Source organism: Hyperolius riggenbachi, chromosome 1, assembly GCF_040937935.1.
Source record: "Hyperolius riggenbachi isolate aHypRig1 chromosome 1, aHypRig1.pri, whole genome shotgun sequence".
Lineage (NCBI taxonomy): Eukaryota > Metazoa > Chordata > Amphibia > Anura > Hyperoliidae > Hyperolius > Hyperolius riggenbachi.
The window spans coordinates 34,080,116-34,104,860 of record NC_090646.1 but is presented as its reverse complement, the minus strand read 5'-3'; the positions used below and the strand labels follow the sequence as shown (position 1 = coordinate 34,104,860).

Sequence of the window (24,745 nt, the reverse complement as noted above, 5' to 3'; positions counted from 1 at the left end):
ACAGAACCACAATCTAACAATAACCAGAAGACTTATTTGTAAGAACAGATATCACTACAGCGGGGGTAACTTCAGGCAGAGCCGGCAGAGATCTCGTACTTTATTTCCTGACTTTAATCACAGACAGTTTCAACTCTATAATTAGTGAAAGTTTGCATTGTTCTCTTACCTTATCACCGCGTTTCCACGTTATAAGCGATGTGTTTATCTGAAGCTGCTGGTCCTCAGAAGCCCAGGCAGTGAATGTCCCCACATCCCGGAATGTCAAGGATTGGTCCTCATGGAGTACCCAATTTGTTACTTTGGAAGGAGAAGCAAATTCTCCGTGTTCATTAAAGAATGGCACTGGCTCATTAGAATCAAAGGAAAATGTTATCTTTCGCAAATAATGATGCATCTTGATGGTAAAAGTAAAAAAGAAACTGCTTATTGTTAAGCAATTACAAGGAAAAAGAACAAACAGCAAAGTTGGAGGAGCACCAAGGCAGAAAGGACCAAATCAGTCAAAAAATCGGTAAGACTGACACTGCATAATACCACTAATCCTACTAATATAATAAATGGGAAAGTTCGGATGTTTGGATGTTTGGATGTTCGGATGTTTGTTACTCGATCACGCAAAAATGGCTGAACGGATTTAAATGAAATTTGGCACACTCATAGTACACTACCTGGAATAAAGTATAGGAAACTTTTTATTCCCATAACCAAAAAGGGGGTGGAGACAAATACAAATTTCACTGAGAAAATGTAAACTGCAGCCATTCTTACACTGTTAATGGTAGGGTTCTCAAACTTTGCACAGTTGGTCACTGGGTGACTGGAATTAATATTCAGAAAGGTGGGAGGAGCCTACAAAAGCCAATCATAATTCACCTATTGATTTTCAAGGGAAATATTTACATTGCTGCCATTCTTGCACTGTTAATGGCACAAGCCTCAAACCTGGTACAGTTGATCATTGGGTGACTGGGGTTCAATTTGAGGAAGGGGGGTGGAGCCACAAAGAGCCAATTAGATTTGTTTCATTCCAATGCAAATTATTGATGCCAAACACCGCAAAGCTCACAAACTTGGCAATTGAGTAATTGATTAATTGTGTGTAAGGGTTAGAAAAGTGGGCACAGCCAACACCAGCCAAATACATAAGCAAGCAACACGGGGTCATACGTGAGCGGAGACAAATACAAATTTTACTGGGAAAATGTAAACTGCAGCCATTCTTAAACTATTAATTGTATGGTTCTCAAACTTTGCACAGTTAATTACTGGGAGACTGGGATTAATATTTAGAAAAGTGGGTGGAGCCTACAAAAGCCAATCAAAAATTACCTATTGATTTTTCAGGGGAATATTTCATTGCTGCCATTTTTGCACTGTTAGTGGCACAAGCCTCAAACCTGGCACAGTTGGTCACTGGGGTTTAAATTGATAAAAGGGGGTGGAGCCACAAACAGACAATCTTATTTGTTTCATTTTAATGCAGGTTATGGATGCCAAAAACTGCAAAGCTCACAAACTTGGTCAATGAGTAATTGAGTAATTGTGTGTTAAGGTTAGGAAAAGTGGGCACAGCCAACACCAGCCAAATACATAATCGGGCAATACCGGGTCATCAGTGGGCGGAGACAAATACACATTTCACTGAGAAAATGTAAACTGCAGCCATTCCTACACTGTTAATGGTAGGGTTCTCAAACTTTGCACAATTGGTCGCTGGGTGACTGGGATTAATATTCAGAAAAGTGGGTGGAGCCTAGAAAAGAAAATCAAAATTCACCTATTGATTTTCAAGGGGAATATGTAATTGCTGCCGAACTTGCACTGTTAATGGCACAAGCCTTAAACCTGGTACAGTTGGTCATTGGGTGACTGGGGTTCAAATTTAGACAAAGGGGTGGAGCCACAAACAGCCAATCAGATTTGTTTAATCTCAATGCAAATTATTGATGCCAAAGACCGCAAAGCACACAAACTTGGTCATTGAGTAATTGTGTGTTAGGGTTAGAAAAAGTAGGCAGAGCCAACACCAGCCTAATACATACCCGAACAATGCCAGGAAATCAGTGGGTAGAGAAAAATACAAATTTCATTGGGAAAATGTAAACTGCAGCCATTCTTACACTGTTAATGGTAGGGTTCTCAAACTTTGCACAGTTGGTCACTGGGTGACTGAGATTAATATTCAGAAAGGTGGGTGGAGCGTACAAAAGCCAATCAAACTCTACCTATTGATTTTTAAGGGGAATATTTAATTGCTGCCATGCTTGCACTGTTAATGGCACAATCCTCTTGCACTGTTAATCACCTGTACCTGGTACACTTGGCCATTGGGTGATTTGGGTTCAAATTCAGAAAAGGGGTGGAGCCACAGCCAATCAGATTTATTTTATTTCAATGTAAATTATTGATGCCAAAGACCGCAAAGATCACAAACTTGGTCATTAAGTAATTAAGCAATTGTGTGTTAGGGTTAGGAAAAGGGGGCGGGGCAAACACCGGCCAAATACATACCCGGGCAACGCCGGGCGTCCAGCTAGTATAATAAATGGGAAAGTTTGAATTTTTGGATGTTTGGATGTTTGGATGTTTGTTACTCGATCACGCAAAAATGGCTGAACGGATTTGAATGAAATTTGGCACACACATAGTACATTACCTGGAATAGAGTATAGGATACTTTTTATTCCCATAACCAAAAAGGGGGCTGAGACAAATACAAATTTCACTGGAAAATGTAAACTGCAGCCATTCTTACACTGTTAATGGTAGGGTTCTCAAACTTTGCTCAAACACAATAGGGGGAAGATAGCTGAGTTGCGCACCCCCTCTTACACTGCGCCCTGAGGCTGGAGCCTCTCTCACCTCTGCTTCGGCCTGGCCCTGGTACATACACCTTTTTATCTCATAATGTCACGTGTCACTTTAGGTACACTTTAAATATATAAAATGGAAGGGTGAAAGTAGGGTACATAGCAGCAAGCATGTCTCTTCCTGTCTTAAAGCTAAAGTGAACCAAAACAAACAAACAAACAAAAAAAATACCTATAGAGGGGGATGTCACTGAGTCCTATATAGTCTTTCTTCTCCTCCCATGGTCCCCTCGTTCCAGCGCTGTCACCCTCCGTATCAGTATCTAACCGATTGATCGAATACTGGTCCTCTGCCATTGCATGTGCCTTCAGAAGTCTTCGGGAGTCTGAGTGCTCCCAAAGACAGGCGGCTCCATATTGCCCTTGCTCTGGTGCTGTCTCTTGCACTCACACAGGTGCAGTACAGAGCTGCCCATACTTCTGAAGCCTCCCATGATGGGGGATTCAAATGGGGGTGACATCGATGCGTCAAGGGGACCGTGAGCGTCTATAGAAGCCAGAGCCTTCCCTCTACTTAGGTTAGTATCTGTTTTTTTTTTTTTGGTTACCATTAACTTTAACTACTTAAAGACCACCCCACGCCAATGGGTAGAGATGTCGCGAACCTCCGATTTTAGGTTTGCGAACCCTGTTCGCGAACCTCCGCGAAAGGTCCGGTTCGCAAAAAAGTTCGCGAACCGCTATAGACTTCAATGGGGAGGCGGACTTTGAAAATGTTAAAAAATTCTACCAGCTGGAAAAATGATATAAAACATGTTTCAAGAGCTCTAATACCTGGAGGCACACCTGATTGAGTGAAATACACATCACTGCTGGAGGACCCGCCCTCCCTCCTTCAAGCAAGGTCCTTATACCATTTGACTCAGTTGTCTGCCTACACTAATTAGTTATGGGACAACTGCTACACACTCTGCTAGGGAGATTTTAATTAGCCTCTTGTGGGCTCCCTCTACCCTTCTATCCTTCTACCTATTCCCTCCTACCGGAGGGAGGAGGGTCTCATCTGCCAGGGAATTATACTATTTCAGAGAGAGAGAGATATGAATCTACCTGGCTATCTGGGGTTCTCTTTGGACTACTGTTGAACACAAAAGACAAGGCCATGTCTGGCTACATATCCATAAGCAGTGGCTGCATGGTGTAATGGTTAAGGGCTCTGCTTCTGACACTGGAGACCAGAGTTCAAATCTCAGCTCTATCAGTTCAGTAAGCCAGCGCCTATTCAGTAGGAGACCTTAGGCAAGTCTTCCTAACACTGCTACTGCTTATAGAGCATGCCATAGTGGCTGCAGCTCTGGTGCTTTGAGTCCGCCAGGAGAAAAGTGTGATATACATGTTATTTGTCTTGTCTACTTTTTCTCTTGTATTGAGCATAAATGGTAAATTTTAGGCCAGCTTCAGTTACTACTGTTGTGTTACAGTGGTTAGAGTGCTTGCCCACCAGACAGTGAGACCCAGGTTCAAATCCCAGCCAATGTGAGTTTGCTTTTATGCTACAAATCCTTAAAGGGAACCTAAACGGAGAAGGATATGGATCCTGTGTCTCTAATACTTTTAGCCACAGCTCCTGAACAAGCATGCAGATCAGGTGCTCTGACAGAAGTCAGACTGGATTAGCTGCATGCTTGTTTCAGGGTGTGATTCAGCCACTATTGCAGTCACAAAGATCAGCTGGACTGCCAGGCAACTGGTATTGTTTACAGGAAACATCCATATCACTCTCAGTTAAGGTTCCCTTTAAGCAACCTAATGTTTCTATTGCATTTAGCATAAATGGTAAATTTTAGGCCAGCTTCAGCTAATACTGTTGTGGTGGTACAGTGGTTAGGGTGACTTGCCCACTACACAGTGAGATCTGGGTTCGATTCCCAGCCATGGTATGAGGTAAACTGGTTTTTGAAATAGCATAATTCCCTGGCAGATGAGACCCTCCTCCCTCCGGTAAGAGGGAGGAGGGAATATGTAGAAGGGTAGAGAGAGCCCACAAGAGGCTAATTAAAATCCCCCTAGCAGAGTGTGTAGCAGCTGTCCCATAACTAATTAGTGTAGGCAGACAACTGAGTCAAATGGTATAAGGACCTTGCTTGGAGGAGGGAGGTTGGGTGGGCCTCTAGCAGTGAGAGCACTGTGTTTGGCATTAATGTGTCTGCTGACAGTGATATGGAGGGTCAAAGTTTTGCTCAATAGAGCATTATGGGGCGAATCGAACTTCCGCAAAAGTTCGCCTGATGCAGGCGAACGCGAACACCCAAAGTTCGCCTGGAACCGTTCGCGACATCTCTACCAATGGGAGTGGTCGCGGCGGCAGCCCCAGGACCATCTAACACCAATTGGCATCAAGTCCTGGGGCTGGGATTTGCAGGAGATCGCGCATCTCCTGCTTGAGGGGCGGAGCTCCACCCCGACTTCAGTCTCCGAGCTGTGACTATTAGATGGTGAGACCACCGTCTTTACATAGTGTACAGCGCTGCGATCAGCGGGACTCAGAAGCAATCCGCTGTGATAGGCTGAAGCCTATCACAGCCGATCGCTGTGATAGGCAGACGGAGGAACGGTAAATTTCATATTAAAAAAAAAAATTATTAAATAGACACAGCAAATATTTGTTTATAAACAAACAAACAAACCTGGGGGTGATCAAACCCCACCAACAGAGAGCTCTGTTGGTGGTGGGAAAAGGGGGGGGGGGGGGGGGAATCACTTGTGTGCTGTGTTGTGCGGCCCTGCAGCTTGGCCTTAAAGCTGCAGTGGCCATTTTCACAATAAAAGGCCTGGTCTTTAGGGGGTTAATCACTGTGGTCCTCAAGTGGTTAAGCAAAAAGTCAAATTTAGAAATAAGCCAGTAATCTTTAAAAACTACACTTTATAGATTACCAGAAATCCTACCTGGTATTTATAGAAGTGATGGTGCTTCTCTCGTCCCTTATGAAGAACATGCATATTGTGAAGGGCTTCAGCCATGGCTTCCACCGCATAATAAATTCGAGAAGCGAGACCTCTAGACAAATACTTATAACTTTCATAAGTTTCCTTCGTATGTATTATCACTTGGTAAAAGGATGATAAGTTGCTTGTGTTTTGGTACATATCGTTGTAAAATAAATGTTCTTCATATGGAAAGGGTAATGGGTAAAATTCCACAGTGAGGCCACCATGAAATCTAAACTTTGCAGGGTGGTTTGCTGAAATGGTGGAGGCCAAAACGGGAGGAAGGATTAGCGTTTTACCAGATAAAATAAAGCCAAGTCGAGTGAAAAATAAACGCTCAGTTAAATAAGAACCACATATAACTACAACTTTACACGCTGCATCCTTCAAAGAAGAAACCATAGCTGTCCCTTCCTTGGAATGACCATCATAATCTGTGATAAATTGCAATGATACTGCAAACTCTGCACAGATTCCGTTTTCACTCATCAGCTTTGATAATATTTTCAGTTCATTTTCTCCAGTTTCATCCTCTGAATAAAAGATGCCGACCCACGTCCAGCCGAAATGTTTCAGCAGCTTAACAATGGCCAAATGGTAAACATAGTCATGCTGGACAGTACGGAAGACACGAGGATAAAGACGTCTGTCCCTCAGTGAGTGGTCTGTACTGCCATAACTAATCTGCAGGGGAGAAAATGTAATAAAGTATTTCTGCGCATGCATGAAAAAAGGTATGAAATGGTGCTGGTTGATACCGAAATCTGATAACGACGAACATTGTTGTCAAGCTTGGTTAACGATAAATACAGTTGTAAAAACAGACAAGAAATAATAACGAAAATATATTAACGTTAAATATCGTTACATAATTCAACAATACAGCTTAACCCAATCCTATCCTCACACAGAACCCTCCCCTGGTGGTGTCTAAAACTAACCACTCCCCTGGTGGTGCCTAACCCTATTACCCCCCCCGGTGGTGCCTAACCCTAACCACCCCCCGGTGGTGCCTAACCCTAACCACCCCCTGGGGGTGCCTAACCTTAACCCCCCCCTGGGGGTGCCTAACCCTAACCACCCCCCGGTGGTGCCTAACCCTAACCACCCCCCGGTGGTGCCTAACCTTAACCCCCCCCTGGGGGTGCCTAACCCTAACCACCCCCCGGTGGTGCCTAACCCTAACCCCCCCCCCCTGGTGGTGCCTAACCCTAACCACCCACCGGTGGTGCCTAACCCTAACCACCCCCCGGTGTTGCCTAAAACTAACCACCGCCCGGGTGGTGGCTAACCCTAACCACCCCCCTGGTGGCACCTAACTCTAACCTCTCCCTCTGGAGAAACACCCTTTTACACATAAAAACGATAGAACCTATGAAAACGTAAAATCTGTACATATAGCCAAAATAATATGACAAAAACTATAACGATGCAAGCTTCTAAAATGATAACTACTTCAAAAACTATAATGTTCTAATGTTGTTAATGATATTTTTCGCAGCGCCCTTTTTTTCTTCTTTTTTCACCGCATTAACAATAATTGCATTAAAGTCTATGGCAGCGCCATTTTCATCCACCCTCGTCCTGCGCCCTTTTTTCCTGCTACCATATCTGCTGTTAAATGATTTATAATGTATAAGATGTGAAAAAAAAAAAAAAACAGAGAAGCCATCAGTGATGAGCGAAAATGCCAAAAATTCATTTTGCATCAATTTTTACAAAAATAATGTTAAATTGAATTCTACCTTCGAGCGAAAATTCCATTGAAAATCATTTTGTAATAAATTTGTAATTTTTCACGCTAAAAATAAACAATTTTTCTCAATTTGTGGTAAACATAACGATTTATCATGGTTTTGCTGTAAAAAATATGTTTTTTTTTCTCATTTTAGCTAATTTTGGTCATATTGCAAAAATAATAAAAACATTTTGCATACATTTTCTCAAAAACGATAAGGCCATTTTCAATGCAAAAATAATTTTGGCAAAAGTTTGCTAGCAACACTTGAAGTCATATACTGTTTATTTTCAATGCATTCCCTCTTCCAAATACATTAGCAGAAATGTACAAGAGTCCTTCATGTGCAGCTGTTTGTTTTATGTACATTCTGTATGTGTAGAGCTCTTCTACTCCATTGTAGCATTCTGTTCCATATGCAGCCACCCATTTCCTTCTGGAATCCCTCTCTGATCTTCATCCCACTTCCTCCATGGCAATGCAGAGTCACTCTCCACTCCACACTACTATGTCCCATCGTACCACCATCTTTAAAGAGACTCTGTCACAAAAATTTCATCCTGTTTTCTACCATACTACAAGTTCCTAAACCTATTCTAATGTGCTCTGGCTTACTGCAGCACTTTCTACTATCACCGTCTCTGTAATAAATCAATGTATCTTTCCCCTGTCGGACTTGTCGCCCTGTGTCTGGAAGGCTGCCAACTCTTCCATGCTGATCTGTTATGCACTCCCCCCTCCAGGCCCCTCTATGCACACTCCAGTGTGTGTTATTTACATAAGCCAGCAGCGTCTCTGCTCTCTGATATCAGCGAGAGATCTCTGTTAGGCTGTGACAGGAGCTGGCTGACACATGCTGAGGAATTACAGACACGGGCAGAGCTGTCTGCATGAAGAAACAATCAGCCTCACAGCCTGTCACTCTTCAGTGCATGAGAGCTGCAGGGGCCAGAAGGTAAACACACAAATGATCTTTTGAGATTCAAAAGGAAGGCTGTATACAGCCTGCTTGTGTATGGATGTATTTTCTATGTGTGGACATGCTGTACATCAACCTACTTCCTGTTTTGGTGGCCATTTTGTTTGTTTATAAACAAACTTTGTAAAACTGTTTTTGACTACTTTTAATGCGGCGGGGAGCGGCGAAATTGTGACAGAGGGGAATAGGAGATGTCCCCTAACGCACTGGCATGTTTACTTTTGTGCGATTTTAACAATACAGATTCTCTTTAATGCAGATCAGAACCATAAAAAAGTCCCATCTCAGGAGAAATATTTGAACATGATTTTCCTGCAAGAAAACTGCCATCACGCTCTCATATGAAACAGGTGTGTGTCCAGGAGAATTGTTAGAGTTTAGATGGAAAGAAGCTTGGCTGGACATCACTATGACAGCAAGAATGCTGATAGAAGGGGCAGAGCCAGCACTCAATGCCTTAGCTGAACTCCATTACAGCCACTGCATCCGAGGTTGCTTTGTGTGCCTTATTCCTGACGTAGTAGTAAAAATGTTTCTGTACCGTGTTAGCCAAACAATATATGTAGGTAGAAAAAAACAAAGTCTTGTAAAAGTAATACCTTTTAATGGCTAACTGATAAAATTAAATAATGCAAGCTTTCTGGGATCTAGTCCCCTTCCTCAGGCATATTTCCAGATGTTAGCTGTAGTAAAACACTGATGCAGGTAAATAGTAAACACATAGATGGCAGTTGTGCTGGTTACTGTTTAGCAGTTAGAGGTCATGTGATCGGCAGGCTGGAGCCACTGAGCTCATGCAAGCAAACATGAAATCTAGCATTATTCCTGACATGAAACTTGTTATACAGGTCGCTGACACTCTCCTGCACCTGACGATGCCACACAAGCCAGAGAAAGCTCTCACAGCAGCACATAAATTGGTCTGTTTCCCCAAGATGGCACCGGTGCTTATTGAGACTGGGAGATGGTCACTGAGGAGAACATAGGCAGTGGCTCTGAGCTGCCTACCCTGACTCCCACCACAGTTGATTCTGAGGATTCTGAGTCCAGGCTTGCAAAGATTTATGAGAACCTCATGTTAGCGATTGTTAAATCTAAGATTTTGCCTATCATCTAAGCTGGAGGAAATGAAGGTTGAGGTGGGCCTCCTTAGACCGAATCTTAGCAATCTCAGACAACCTGTGATGTGAACCAGATAAGGTGATTTACAGAAAAGAGTTGCTGAATAAGTAAGAAGAGAGGTGGTTGGCACTACAGTGTAATATGATAAGGAGAGAGGAACAGCAGCTGGCTATGTCCTGGCAAATAATACGATAAGGAGAGAGGAACAGCAGCTGGCTATGTCCTGGCAAATAATACGATAAGGAGAGAGGAACCGCAGCTGGCTATGTCCTGGCAAATAATACTATAAGGAGAGAGGAACAGCAGCTGGCTATGTCCTGGCAAATAATACGATAAGGAGAGAGGAACAGCAGCTGGCTATGTCCTGGCAAATAATACGATAAGGAGAGAGGAACAGCAGTTGGCTATGTCCTGGCAAATAATACGGTAAGGAGAGAGCAACAGCAGCTGGCTATGTCCTGGCAAATAATACGATAAGGAGAGAGGAACAGCAGCTGGCTATGTCCTGGCAAATAATACGATAAGGAGAGAGGAACAGCAGCTGGCTATGTCCTGGCAAATAATACGATAAGGAGAGAGGAACAGCAGTTGGCTATGTCCTGGCAAATAATACGATAAGGAGAGAGGAACAGCAGCTGGCTATGTCCTGGCAAATAATACGATAAGGAGAGAGGAACAGCAGCTGGCTATGTCCTGGCAAATAATACGATAAGGAGAGAGGAACAGCAGCTGGCTATGTCCTGGCAAATAATATGATAAGGAGAGAGGAACAGCAGCTGGCTATGTCCTGGCAAATAATATGATAAGGAGAGAGGAACAGCAGCTGGCTATGTCCTGGCAAATAATACGATAAGGAGACAGGAACAGCAGTTGGCTATGTCCTGGCAAATAATACGATAAGGAGAGAGGAACAGCAGCTGGCTATGTCCTGGCAAATAATATGATAAGGAGAGAGGAACAGCAGCTGGCTATGTCCTGGCAATTAATACGATAAGGAGAGAGGAACAGCAGCTGGCTATGTCCTGGCAAATAATATGATAAGGAGAGAGGAACAGCAGCTGGCTATGTCCTGGCAAATAATACGATAAGGAGAGAGGAACAGCAGCTGGCTATGTCCTGGCAAATAATATGATAAGGAGAGAGGAACAGCAGCTGGCTATGTCCTGGCAAATAATACGATAAGGAGAGAGGAACAGCAGCTGGCTGTGTCCTGGCAAAGCTCTGAGTGTGTTCTGAGTTCAAACCAAAATGTAAGTTATCTAATGAAGTACAAAAGAAAAGAGGTCTACACTTCTGTTACTGAGCTTTACTGAAACTGGGTGAAGTTCCATACAAGGGAAGAGGGGTTACGGACAAGGCAGCAATCTAAAAGAATGGGTGGGTGCGCCGAGCACAGGAGCCTTATGGCCGCTTGGTGCTGTGTGTTTTTCTATGGAGGCTATGGGGCCTTAGGTTTCATATCTCTTTCATATCTCTTGCAATCTTTTTTACATTTTCCAGGGGTAGGTTGTAAGTGTCAACCAGTGGGACACGGCCCTCCTTTTGGTTTTGCTTACATTTCAATAGTTGAGTCCTTGTTTAGTAAAGTGCTTCTTATTCTACTCCAGGTGGTTGTCTCTGTCCATTATTACAAAGCAGCTTTGGTTGCACCTTATAACTTGGCTGTAAATGGTGGTGGTCTGTATGTATTCGGAATGGAAACTGTCTTGCTTGAGGAACTGTAGGCGTGTGGTACATAGAGGTTTATACGTGGGTTTCCCTGTGGTATATGGTTGTTTCCAAAAAGATAATCTCAGTGTGACAGTAGCTTAGGTTCAGTTTGATTGTGTGACAGAAGTCACTGAAGTTAAAGTGGATCTAAGGTGAACTTTTACACATTGCATAATTGTGTTCCTTTCCTATTGTTTATAGGGCATTCCTCAAGCCAAATACTTTTTTGTTTTTGTTTTAATACTCTAATTCCCTATAAACTAAAAAAGCCACGCCCACGGGTTTTCAGAGAGCTCAGTCTGGCCAGAAGGAGGGGGAGGTGTTACTAGCCATTGATTTCAGAGGCAAAGGGGAGGAGGGAGGAGGAGAGGGGCTTAGGCTGATGGCTGAAGATGCAGATAAGCTTGTCTCTGTGTAATGTTTACAAACAACATGGCCGTTGTCATTGTATCACAGGAATAAATAATCATATTCTATTAAAACTGTTTGCAGCTAGATTTGCTGTGCAAACCATCTAAACTTTAGATAAGATATATAGACAAGTCACTTGTTATAGTTCGTTTTTCATCTCGGATCCGCTTTAATGTGAGAAAAAAAAAAAAAAGTTCTCAAAGTTCTCAAAATTATGAAAATATCATCTAGAAAACAGATGTAGACCATGGGCTTTATTTGACATGTATTTAGGTTTTCTTCTTGGTTCATTTCGATGACATCTGAAGTCCAATGAGCCCATTTAAAAATTGGGGTGTTACCAATCAAATTACCATTGAAATATCGCATGAAACTCAATCAGTAAAAGCCATGTATTTATTCTCTGACTCTAAGTGTAATGTCAGTGGTGGTGGTGGTGGTGGTGGTGTCAAAGGTGGGGGCCATGCAGAATGAATTGTTACCTAGCTTTATATTTTTTTAATAGGTGCAAAGCTATCAGTGGTGGTGTGCAACCTGATGTTCACTGAAATGTATGCAAGTTGGAGAAACAAACACTATTACCTAAACAATTTTCAACCCAAGAAGTGCTAATCATTTAGAAGGATGGCTGTAGATCGAATAGCATATGATAGCCTTTAAGTTAACCTGTAAAAAATAAAAAAAATAAATTAAAATTGCCCATGCGCATGTGTGCTAGCTTCATCCCATTCGGCTCTAGTAAAAATAACTAAGCCTGATAGGGTCTGTTCTACTGCACAGGCGCAGATGTCTCACACCGCTGTAGTGGTGCAGACTGGATCCAGCCCAGGTGTTCCCGAAGAAAGCCAAACGGGATGGAGCTACTACTGTGCCTGTGCAAGACAACGACAAGCAACATTTCCGAAGTCCCAGTGCTGGAACGGAGGGATGGAAGAGGACAAGGGAAGCCTCTTTAGATCCAGAGGCTTCTTACTTCCGAGGTAAGTACCCCATAGGGCTCTTTTACACTTAATCAGTGAACTGAAAGAAAACTGATTTTCAAAGTAATGCCCATGTTTTCCTATGGCCTCTTTTACACTTAACGCGTTTTAACTGAAATCTTCTTCCCAATGCACTGCTATGGAAAAAACGCGTACCAACGCATACTAACGCACACTAACGCATACCAACTGATTAAGTGTAAAAGGGGCCATAGAGCCACTTTTTTTCCCACTACATATACACTTCTAGTCTTATACAGGGATGCTTGAATGTACCCAAATTCAATTCGAGTACATTCGAATTCGGGTCTGGGTCAAATTCAGATTCGCCGGTTCGAATGGACTCAAATTTGATTCGGGTGCACTCATTCGGATCCGGGAAGGGGAAAATTCGGCCGTGATCACGAATTCGTGATTCATAACCCGCCAAATTTAAGGGTTAATTGCAAAGCCCCCTTAAATGCCAGAATCACCAAATGTGCAGGTTATGTTAAGAAGAAAAGTGGGAGCAAGGGGAAATTTTTTTTTTCAAAAAAGACCTTATACTTTTTGAGAAAATCGATTTTAAAAGTTCAAAGAAAAAAAACGATACATTTAAATGCCGATAAATGACAGATCGTGGGAAATATTTCCCAGCAGTTAATAGCAAAGGCCCCTTATATCCTAGCAACACCAAATTTGCAGGAATTGTTAAAAAGATAGTGGGAAACAATATTTAAAAATATATATATATATATATATATTTGGGGAATGTTGTGAGTGTGGGAAATGTGAAAAAAAAATGGCTAGGGGGATCCCCCCCCCCGAGCCTCTGTAACCCCTTGTCCCTCATGCAGGCCGGGATAGCCAGAATGTGGAGCCCTGGCCATCTGGGGCTTTGCACCCTGAGCTATACTAGCCCACATGGTCCATGGTATGGGTGGCCCCCGGGGGGAGGGGCAGCCAAGCCTCCCCCTCCCCCCCGGAGCCCTTGTCCAATCCATGGACAAGGGGCTCTTCCCCACCTCTGGTGCACCAGGAGGAGGTGGGGGCGACGACTCCCCAGGGGGCTCATGGTGGCATCTGGGAGTCCCCTTTAAGAAGGGGATCCCAGATGCCCACCCCCCTTCCAGGAGAAATGAGTATAGGGGTACAAAGTACCCCTTACCCATTTCCACAAAGGGTTAAATGAAATAAAAACACAACCACGAAAAAAGTCCTTTAAAAATCTTAATTAACCAGAAATACTTACCTGTACCTTTAAAAAAAATGTTCCCACGCCCATATCCTCGCTCCCATTTTTCTTCTTAAAGCGGAACTGAAAATAGTTTTTAGACACAGTGTATCACTTACCTGGGGCTTCTGCAAGCCCCCAGCAGCCATCCTGTCCCGCGCCGGTCCTGCCCGAGCCTCAGTTCTCTCGCCGCCTCCGTACCTCGACTTCTAAGTTGATGCCAGCGTGGCTCTGGCCAAGCATATGTTTTGTTCGCGTTCCCCCTTCTGCAATAGCAGGGGACACGAAAAAGGGATACGCGTGGCCAGAGCTGCGCAGGCGCAGTGGCCCGGCGCCAAAACCGAAAGCAGCTAGCGGCGGGAGAACAGAGGCTCAGGCAGGACCGGCGCGGGACAGGATGGCTGCTGGGGGCTTGCAGAAGCCCCATGTAAGTTAAACACTGTGTTTAAAAACTATTTGCAGTTCTGCTTTAACATAACCTGCAAATTTGGTGATTCTGGCATTTAACCACTTGCCGACCGCACACTCATACCGTGCGGCGGCAAAGTGGTAGCTGGAGGACCAGCGTCGCACATCTGCGTCGCCACGTGCCTCCCTAATTAATCAGGAAAGGCCGCTCGCGCGAGCAGCAGTTTCCTGTTAGATCACGGAGCGGGTCTCCGTGAATAGCCCGCGAGCCGCTGACGTTTGTCTCCTTTGTTTACATTGAACGGCGCTGCTGCTACAGCAGCGCCGTAAGGCAGATCGGCGATCCCCGGCCAATCAGCGGCCGGGGATCGCCACCATGTGACAGAGGACAGCCTGTCACAGGCTGCACAGGACGGATAGCGTCCTGTGCAGCCCTGATCACCAGGGGTGAGAGGGAGGAGAGGGAGGGGGGGAATTTCGCAGCGGAGGGGGGCTTTGAGGTGCCCCCCCCCCCGCAACACCCAGGCAGGCAGGAGCGATCAGACCCCCCCTGCACATCATCCCCATAGGGGGGAAAAAAGGGGGGCGATCTGATCGCTCTGCCTGCAACCTGATCTGTGCTGGGGGCTGCAGAGCCCACCCAGCACAGATCATAAAAAACCACGCTGGTCCTTAAGGGGGGGGGGGAAGGCTAAGTCCTCAAGTGGTTAAGGGGGCCGTGTCACTCGGCTGTCCCCTGGAGAGGCACTTGAGCGATTGCCTGTCATGGGCTGATGCCTATGACATCTGATGACGGTAATTGGCTGGCAGGGGGGAGGGCCAGGAATAAATTAAAAAAAATAATAATATTTATATAAAAAAAAACCCCACAAAGAAATAAAAAATTAATAAACATGCCAGCAGGGAAAAGAGCCCACCAACAGAAAGCTCTGTTGGTGGGCAGAAAAGGGGGTGGGGAATCACTTGTGTGCTGCTGAGTTGTACGGCCCTGCAGTGAGGCCTTAAAGCTGCAGTGGCCTAAATTGTAAAAAAATACCCTGGTCACTAGGGGGGTGTAAGCCTACGGTCCTCAAGTGGTTAATGTACAGTAGTTTAGCATAGTTCTCAACTGTCCCTCTTTTGGAAGGCCATTCCCTCTTCGGGAAGCCATTCCCTCTGTCCCTCTTTCTCCCTCCTTCAGGACTGATGTAGAGATCTATGTAAATATATGTATTTTTCTACAGAAATGTGTGTTTAGATGACTCTAACTTTATTTCCATCAATTAAATTGATATATTTCTTATTTTCAAATGTTAGAATGAAGAAAAACTAATGATGATAGAAAGGACCGGTGTGGTTTGAATGCTAAAACAACATTTTTTTTGTGCCAAATATTTTGTGATATGCATGGCAAGGGGTGTGGTGGGGTGGGGTTAGAGGTGTGACAAGGGGCGTGTCTTAAAGTGTCCTCCTTTCTTATCTCAAAAAGTTGTAAGGTATGTTTTAGTGTGGAGCTGCAATGCATAAACTTTTACATTCAGTTAACTGATCTTTCAATACCTGTCAGTGCAGATAATTTACTTAACTTCGTTAGTACCTACTTGTGAAAAGCCATAAATCCCAAGTATTTGGGCCATTGGTATTGTTGTCGCCGAAAAATGATCTCCAATAAAGCCCACGAGTTTGTCTTCTGCAGAACAAGAATAATTAGGGATTGTCTTCTGTGGTCCGGATAATATGCGTAACACTTGCCTTGTGGCCACATTAGCATCTAGACATGAATCAGTCAAGTGATATCCAAGTGTCTTATTCGGTAAAATAGCAGAATTCTCATTCATTTTGCGTACAGCAAAATCAAAAACTAACAAATTTAAGGTTATTTGAGGGCCAATGCTGTGGGAAAGAAAATTAATTTGTATTAACCACTTTTTCCACCACTACAGTATATCTACCTCCTCTATAACTTAATCTAAGCCACAAGGACGTAGATATACATCTTGTAGCTGAAGCACAGCTGTGCATGATTGGGCTTGCTCCTGTGCAAAACCTCTGGCACTATCTGCTGCAGCACTAATTGGTGAAAGGGAATATATGTTACCTGAGCCAACAAGGTTGATTTCTACCATTAAAATACTTTTATTTTCTCAGTTTATAGTGAAAAATACACACTGTAGCATTATTTCAGAATCAAATATGTTCAGGAACGTTACTGATGAGTCTAATAACCTAATTATGATTACGTGAAATTTCACATACGATTATGGCCGTAATCGAAAATTCTTAATTTTTGGGGAAATTTTACTTTTATGCGGAATTTTGTAATTATGATTGTTTTTCATAATTATGATCGTTTACGATATTTTGTGTAACTGAAACGAATCAGAATTCCGTGTTTAACATGGAAATTCAGCCGTTCTCGAAATTTTGTTCCAGTCCAGAGCCTCCTGATACATTTAAAGTGAAAGCACATGCAGGGACCTTTGCATTATCATTATTGCAAGGCCTCAAACCAAGTGTCTCAGCATGCATGACCGCTAAGTGCACCTTGACAAAGAACATCTGTCTTAGAAGTGGCTGGAGGTAAAGCCTCCTGATACATTTAAAGATACAGCATGTGCACTGATCTTTGCATTATCAGATATTGCAAGGCCCAAAATAAAGTGTCTCAGCACGCATGACCGCTAAATGCACCTTGGCAAAGAACATCTGTCTTAGAAATGGCTGCAGATACAGTAGATACATTTAAAGTGCATTGTCAGTTATCGGAATCAGTAATTGCAATCAATGAGTGTCTTTCCTGAGTTTAGTAATTACTTACATTTGCATAATTATTAAAAATGAAATTATGTCCATTTTCATAATTAAAATAACTGTTTCAATGGAGAACACTAAATTACTAAATTTTGCGTTAAACACAAATTTGCAACGAAACGCGAAATTACGTGAAGGAAATTTTGCTTACAGAATTCAGAATTACTATTTGTATGGCAATTACAAAATTAGGAATTCATGACGTAGTGGCAAAATTTGCGTATATAGTTATGGAAACAGGAAATGACGCAAATTGTGGCTCAACACTAGAACATAAATTAAGTTTTGTGATAAACAGTATAAATAGCCAAACAAAATTTGTGTTTTTTTAATCTTCAATAGCGCTTTTTATTTTCAACCACTTTAAGACCGCATCACGCCGATGGGCGTGAACGCGGTGGCTCCCCAGGACAGCCTAGCGCCGATCAGCGTAAAGTCCTGGGGGAGTATTTTGCAGGGGATCGCGCGCGCGCCGATGCACACCCATCCCCGCTCTGATGACGGAGCTCCACTCTGCCTTCTGTCTCCCAGCAGCGATCGCCTCTAGGAGACTGCTAGAAGGTAAAACCTCCATATTTTATGCCTGTACAGTGCTGTGATCTAAGGCAGCCCTGTGCTGGGAACAGTCGTGTGACACGGCTGTCCCCTTTATTAGCTCGGGGGCGATCCGCTGCCCTACACTGAAGCCTATGACAGCCAATCACAGTGATTGGCTAGCGGGGGGAAGGAAGTGAGGGAGCTGGAGGAAAAAAAAAACACACATTTATTACAAAAATAATACAAAAAATATTTACAAAAAAATAAATAAACATTGGGGGAGCGATCAGACCCCACCAACAGAGAGCTCTGTGGGGAGAAAATGGGAGGGGTCACTTGTGTGCTGAGTTGAGCGGCCCTGCAGCGAGGCCTAAAGCTGCAGTGGTCCATTTACAGAAAAATGGCCTGGTCTTTAGGGGGGGGGGGGGGGGGGTTAACACTGCGGTCCTCAAGTGGTTAACTATTTAAGGGTCGAGCTAATTAAAATCTACTTTATAGAGAAAGTGGTATGGGTGCTCCTCTACTGTTACACACAGCTTATATATACAGGTTACTATCGGTATTCCAGTCCTCTACAAAATGTTCAACAATTCTGTCGGATAGATTGCTATACAGAATGGGGGTATCTCCCCTGTAAAATGTTCAAAGTTGTCCGTACTGCGCTCACACCCCACAGTCAGCAATAATAGATCATTTGTAACATTTCTATTGTTTCAACAATGTGCTTCAAATATTCCAGCAATCCTATCCACTCTCACCAGCGTTCAGTGGCTGATTTAGTTACAAATTCCTTCTTACTTTCATATGTGCAAAAGTGAGTGCACCCCTGCACCCAATTCTGTGCAAATCGTGCTCACACTTATACATTTGACTGACACCTCCACCAAACCAAAATAGTAAAGCTGCAGGCTCACCAGATTGTTTTGCTGACCTTTCAGGAACAGCAATAAGCGCTTTGGTGTCGCCAAATAAGTCTCAATTTCCTCATTTAGCAGTATCTAGAAAGACTAACACATAGCTTCCATAGCATAATTCTGCGTTTATTCTCGGTAAAAAGTTAAAATCGCACTCACAATATTAAAATCAGATATGCGCATATAATTCCATAGGACGTCCTCCCCGCAGTTGTACTAGCGTCTGCTTGCCTGCCGCTTGAGGCCACTCCCTACCGGCTTCATCAAATGACTCATCAGGGGCTGCTTGGCTGGCGGCAGGCTGAGACGCTATGAGCCTGACTGCATTATTATTATTATTATTTATTTATTTATAAAGCGCCAACATATTCCATGGAGCTGTACAATGTAAGAAAACAGACAAGAGATACATAATGATACAGACAATGATATATGTACATCAAATATGAACGCATGATACACAATACAGCACTGCTGATTACAATTTGAATTAACGTGATGACTAAAATGTATAAATGTCTAACAGAGTGCAAGCAATTAAATTAATAACATTCCATGACACAAAAGGGTGAGAGCCCTGCCCTTGCGAGCTTACAATCTAAAGGAATGGGGTGGAAACAAGAGGTGGGGAACTATACAGTATATGTACAGGCAGTGCGTAATTAGGTTATTTAGTGGGTGCATGGCCTAAGCTACAGAATATGCTTGTCGGAAAAGGTGGGTTTTGAGGGAGTGTTTAAAGATTTCAAAGGTGGGAGAGTGGCGGATGTGCTGTGGAAGGGCATTCCAGAGGAGGGGTGAGGCACGTGACAAGTCTTGTATACGTGAATGTGAGGAGGTAATTGTAGAAGAGGATAAAATAAACTCATGTGCAGATCTGAGAATGCGGTTGGGTTGGTATCTGGAGACTAGTGAGGAGATGACAAATGATATGCAACTACTGTTACCTCTGACACATGAAATGCAGCAGGAAACGGTTACTCTGATTCCGCAAACGGTGAATAAGCCAATAATTGTGTCATGTGGCCACAGAGTTTCAAGGCTGGAACATCCGGCGACCAAAAGTGGGACATAACCTAGGACACATTGCAGCCTGGGAGAGGGGACCCTGAACCTGGGACGTGTCCCAGGTAAAACGGGATGTCTGGTCAGTGTACATTATGTTTTTTTGTTTGTTTTATGGGCCTAACCTACCAATGCCCGTTATCTCGTACCCACATCTTTCTATCCCAGGTGCTGTATATAGGGGATGTGACGTACCATCGCTATATACAAACTTTTCTCCCACTCTACAACCCCCTATTTTTATATATTGTGATCCTAAATGTTCATAATGGGCCTAATCTATTTCCTCATCCTTGTGTGTATATGTTCAAAAAATCTTCCTATGTGTGTGACAACCTACACATTTCTATCATGGCTAACCTCCCCCCCATTGTAAAATCCTTCCCTTGTGACAGTAGGAACCCTTCACTCTTTGAATAATTTGCGATGAAACAGTTTAAATCCAGTTCTACATTCAAACCGTCGGGCACCATGGTCTTCATTGTATAGATCTACTTGGTTTCCATACGTGAAATCTCCTTTACTTTATGACAACCCCTCCATCTAGTAGTGAGTTTTTGTAGAGCACTGAATTTCATTTCAGCTGGGTTGCATGCATGTTCAGAGGCGTATCTAGAGGGGTGCAGGCATGGCATGTGTCATGGGCGCCACAGCACCATGGGCGCCATGGCTGCCTCCTCCTCCCTCATGCTCCACCACCATACAGAGGGATGCCTCTCAGGCATTTGTACCTGCTCTTATACTGGAGTACATCTCTCACCACCCATACTGGGAGGTCTATTTATACTGGGGGACACCTGCCAAACCTTTACTGTGGGGTTACTTATACTGAGGGGAACATCTCATTACCTATACTGGTGGACTACTTATACTGTGGAGACATCTCAAACTACATACACTGGGAGGGAATTGTAAAATGGTGCCTACTTATACTGGGTGAACTACCTCTGGCTACCTATACTAGGGTGCTGCCTCTGGTTACTTTTACTTGGGGGCTAACATTGCAAGAAAAGAAGCTGTTATTATGGGGCAAAGTGGTCTGATGGGGAAGGGGTGGGGGTTAGGGGGCACAATTTCAGTGTTTGCCATAGGTGCTATATTACCCAGATACGCCCCTGTGCATGTTTCTCTGCAAAATGCCTTGATGGGCTGTGATGCTTAAACCCTTTATTATTATTATTTATTAGATTTATATAGCGCCAACATATTACGCAGCGCTGTACAATAAATAGGATTACAGACAATGATAACAGGGTTGACAGAACAATACAGGTAACAGACCATAGATACAACAATACAGGTAATAGCAATAAGATACACAACACAATGCAGATAATAGTACAATGCCAGATCATAAACTGGAATGGTAGTGGTAAAAAAATTACCAGTTCCAAATTCTGGGTAAAGTGCACACAGTCAAGTATGATACACAAGGAAAGAGGGCCCTGCCAAAGGCTTACAATCTAGAGGGAGGGGCTGGTGACACAAAAGGAGGGGGTGCATCAAGAAGTTATTGGCAGAAAGGATTAGGGTAGTGTTGAGTTGATGTAGGCCTCCTTGAAGAAGTGAGTTTTGAGTGCTTTTTTGAAGGTGTTGAAGGTGGGAGCGAGCCTGATGGGCAGCGGGAGAGAGTTCCACAGGATAGGGGCAGCTCTAGTGAAGTCCTGCAGTCTGGCATGGGAGTGCGAGATGCGTGGGGTGGTTAAGAGGAGGTCGTTGGAGGAGCGAAGTGGGCGGCCAGGTGTATATCTGCTGACCAGGTCAGAGATGTAGGTTGGGCAGGACTTGTGTAAGGATTTGTATGCCAAACATAGGATCTTGAAGCTGATTCTGAAGTGAATTGGAAGCCAATGAATGGATTTGCGTAGGGGAGTTGTGGAGACAGAGCGGTGGGAGGAGTAGATGAGTCTGGCTGCTGCGTTCATGATGGATTTTAGGGGGGCGATGCGGTTTTGAGGAAGGCCTGACAAGAGGGAGTTGCAGTAATCCAGGCGGGAGATGATGAGAGCATGGACAAGGAGTTTGGTAGTGTCTAGGGTTAGGAAAGGCCGGATCTTGGAGATGTTGCGTAAGTGGAAATAGCAGGCTCTAGCTACGGTTTGGATGTGGGAGGTGAAGGAGAGGGCCGAGTCTAGGGTGACACCCAGGCAGCGGGCTTGTGTGGTTGGATGAATGATTGTGCCATTGACAGTGACATAGAGGTCAGTGGGGGGTGAAGCAGCACGGGGCGGGAAGATTAGGAGCTCAGTCTTATCCAGGTTTAATTTTAGGAACCTGGCAGACATCCACGATGAAATAGCTGAGAGACCAGAGGATACCTTCTGCATGGTGGTGGTGGAGAGGTCAGTGGTATGGAGGTAAATCTGGGTGTCATCTGCATATAGGTGATAGTTGAAACCCAGAGAGGAGATGAGTTTTCCGATGGAGGCGGTGTAAATGGAGAACAGCAGGGGACCAAGAACAGAGCCTTGGGGGACCCCAACTGAAAGTGGGAAGGAGGTTGAGGAGGAACCATTGAAGGAGGTCTTGAAGGAGCGATTTGAGAGGTAGGAGGAAAACCATGCTAGGGCACGGTCTTGGATACCCACAGATTGCAGGGACTGGAGTAGCAGGGAGTGATCAACAGTGTCGAATGCTGATGAGAGGTCTAGGAGGAGAAGGATAGTGTATTTTCCTTCGGCCTTGGCAAGCGTGAGGTCATTGACGACCTTGGTGAGGGCAGTCTCGGTGGAGTGGCCTGGCCGAAATCCTGATTGTAGGGGATCAAATAGGGAGTTGGAGTCAAGGTAATGGGTCATGCGTTGGTGGACTAAACGCTCTAGGAGTTTAGATGCAAAAGGGAGTAAGGAGATAGGACGGTAGCTGGATGGAAGTGAGGGGTCTAGTGAGGTTTTTTTTAGTAGGGGAAGTACAGTGGCCTGTTTGAAGTCAGAGGGGAAGGTACCCGTGGAGAGGGAGAGGTTAAACAGAGTGGTGAGGACAGGAGCCAGAACAGGGAAGTGAGGACGGAGGCATTTGGATGGCACAGGGTCTAGGGGGCTGGAGGTGGCAGGAGAAGTGGCTAGGAGACGGCTGACTTGGTCCTCTGTGATAGGAGTAAAGGCAGTGAGTGGAGGGTGGGGACGGGTGGGGAATAGGTATTGGTGGGGGAGGAAGAGGTGGTGGAGTGGAGGCATGAGATTTCCCGTCGGATGCTGGCTATTTTGTCGGTAAAGTGGGTGGACAGATCAGTGGCTGAGAGGGCGGAGGTGGGGTTAAGGAGGGAGTTGAAGGTGGCGAAGAGGCGCTGAGGGTTGGAGGCTTGGGATCCGATCAAGGCAGCAAAGTATTTTTGTTTAGCATCAGTTAATGCGGTATAGAACAGCTGCAGGTTGGCCTTGTACGCCAAGAAGTCGGAGTTGCTGCGGGATTTCCTCCATTTGCGTTCGTAGGTGCGTGTCTGTTTTTGGAGGTTGCGAGTGTGTGCATTGTGCCAGGGCTGGGGGTTGATGGGACGGCTGGGGCGGAATGTGGGGGGTGCAGCAATGTCTAGGGCTGCTGAAAGGGCCTGGTTGTATTTGGCCACGGCTTGGTTTGGGCAGGTAACGTTTGGGAGGGTGGATGTGAGGGAGTGGAGGGGGTTGGCTAGTGCAGTTGGGTCTAGGTTATGCAAATCTCTCTGCCAACGACCTGAGGGTGGAGGAGGGTTGGGGGAGGATGATGGGGAGATGGAGAAAGTGAGAAGGTGATGGTCGGAGAGGGGGAAGGGTGTGATGTCCAGGTTGGGGAGGGTGGCGGATTTTGAGAGAATCAGGTCGAGAGTGTGGCCAGCGCGGTGGGTGGGGGAATTGGTGTGTTGGGAGAGGGCAAGGGAAGTAGTGAGGGAGAGCACCCCTTACTCAATGTTTTTTAGGTGCTCGTTAACTCTTTCTTTTAATTTTCGTTTGGTGCGCCCAATGTATTGCATTCTGCAGGTACACCAGATAAGATAAACTATGTGTGTGCTATTGCACGTGATAAATTATTTTATGGGGTAACTTTCCCCCGTGGTGGTGGAGACATTTCTTTGTTTTTTTCCAGCTCTTGTGACCTGGCAGGAATTGCATTGTTTACAAGGAAAAAAAGCCTTTCTGGCCACATATGTCTGCCTTGTTTCTTACAGGGGCTTCGCTGATGCATTTCTTGACCAAACTCATTTGCAAGTTATTAGCTTTTTTGTAAATAAATTTGGGGTGAAGGGGAATCTTGGTCTTAACAGGGTCATTGCATAGAAGTCCCCAGTATCTTCTGATGATATTGTCTACATCCTTATGTTGTGTATTATAGTCTAAACAGACTGCAAACTCATATTGTCTGTTCCCTTGGGTTCTCTGGTTGTCCCTGACAAGAAAATCTCGGTTGATATGTTTAATTCTTTCAATTTCTTGCCTCAAGGGCTCCTCCTGGTAGCCCTTTTCTATAAACCGCTCCATGAGCATCTGTGACTGTTGCTCATAGTTGTTTATCTTCGTACAATTCCTCCTCATCCTAGTGAACTGACTGCAGGGCACACTTTTCAGCCAGCTCTTGTGATGGCAGCTTCTAATGGGAATGTATGCATTCCTATCGGTTTGCTTAAAGTAGGTTTTCGTTTCAAGCGTATTTTCCTCTTTGTATATGACAACATCCAAGAAGTCAATTTCCTGGTATCCCCATTTTGCTGTTAATTTGATCCCCTTATCATTGGTGTTTAACCATGTAATATACGTGTCTAGTTCAGTATTTGTACCCCTCCAAATCCACACCAAATCATCGATGTATCTTTTCCATACATTTACTTTCTCACTTTATGGATGGGCTAAAACCTTCAGTTCCCAATCGTCCATGAAGATATTCACTACACTAGGTGCATATTTCGCACCCATGGCACATCCTAGTGTTTGCAAAAAGAAGGAGCCCCCCATACCAGAAATAGTTATGGGTGAGGTAGAATTGAAGTAGCTTCAAAATAAATTGTGTTTATTCTTCATTCACCTCTGTATATACCCTGAGGGCTTGACCCACAGTCCTCATTGCTTCCCCATGTGGGATCATTGTATATAGTGCAGACACATCTGCA

The 24,745-nt window shown here is 44.3% G+C and overlaps 1 protein-coding gene across 1 annotated transcript in view; it reads right to left on the bottom strand.

The window, feature by feature from the left end:
* LOC137545766 (vomeronasal type-2 receptor 26-like) overlaps positions 1 to 24,173 on the bottom strand; it is a 47,945-nt gene extending 23,772 nt beyond the window's left edge. The window contains exons 1-2 of the mRNA XM_068267402.1: positions 23,808 to 24,173; positions 170 to 397 (exon numbers count right to left, since the gene is read on the bottom strand). Of these exons, the coding sequence (XP_068123503.1) occupies positions 170 to 397; positions 23,808 to 24,173 (594 nt within the window). The remainder of the gene's footprint in view (positions 1 to 169; positions 398 to 23,807) is intronic.
* Positions 24,174 to 24,745: the final 572 nt, after the last annotated feature.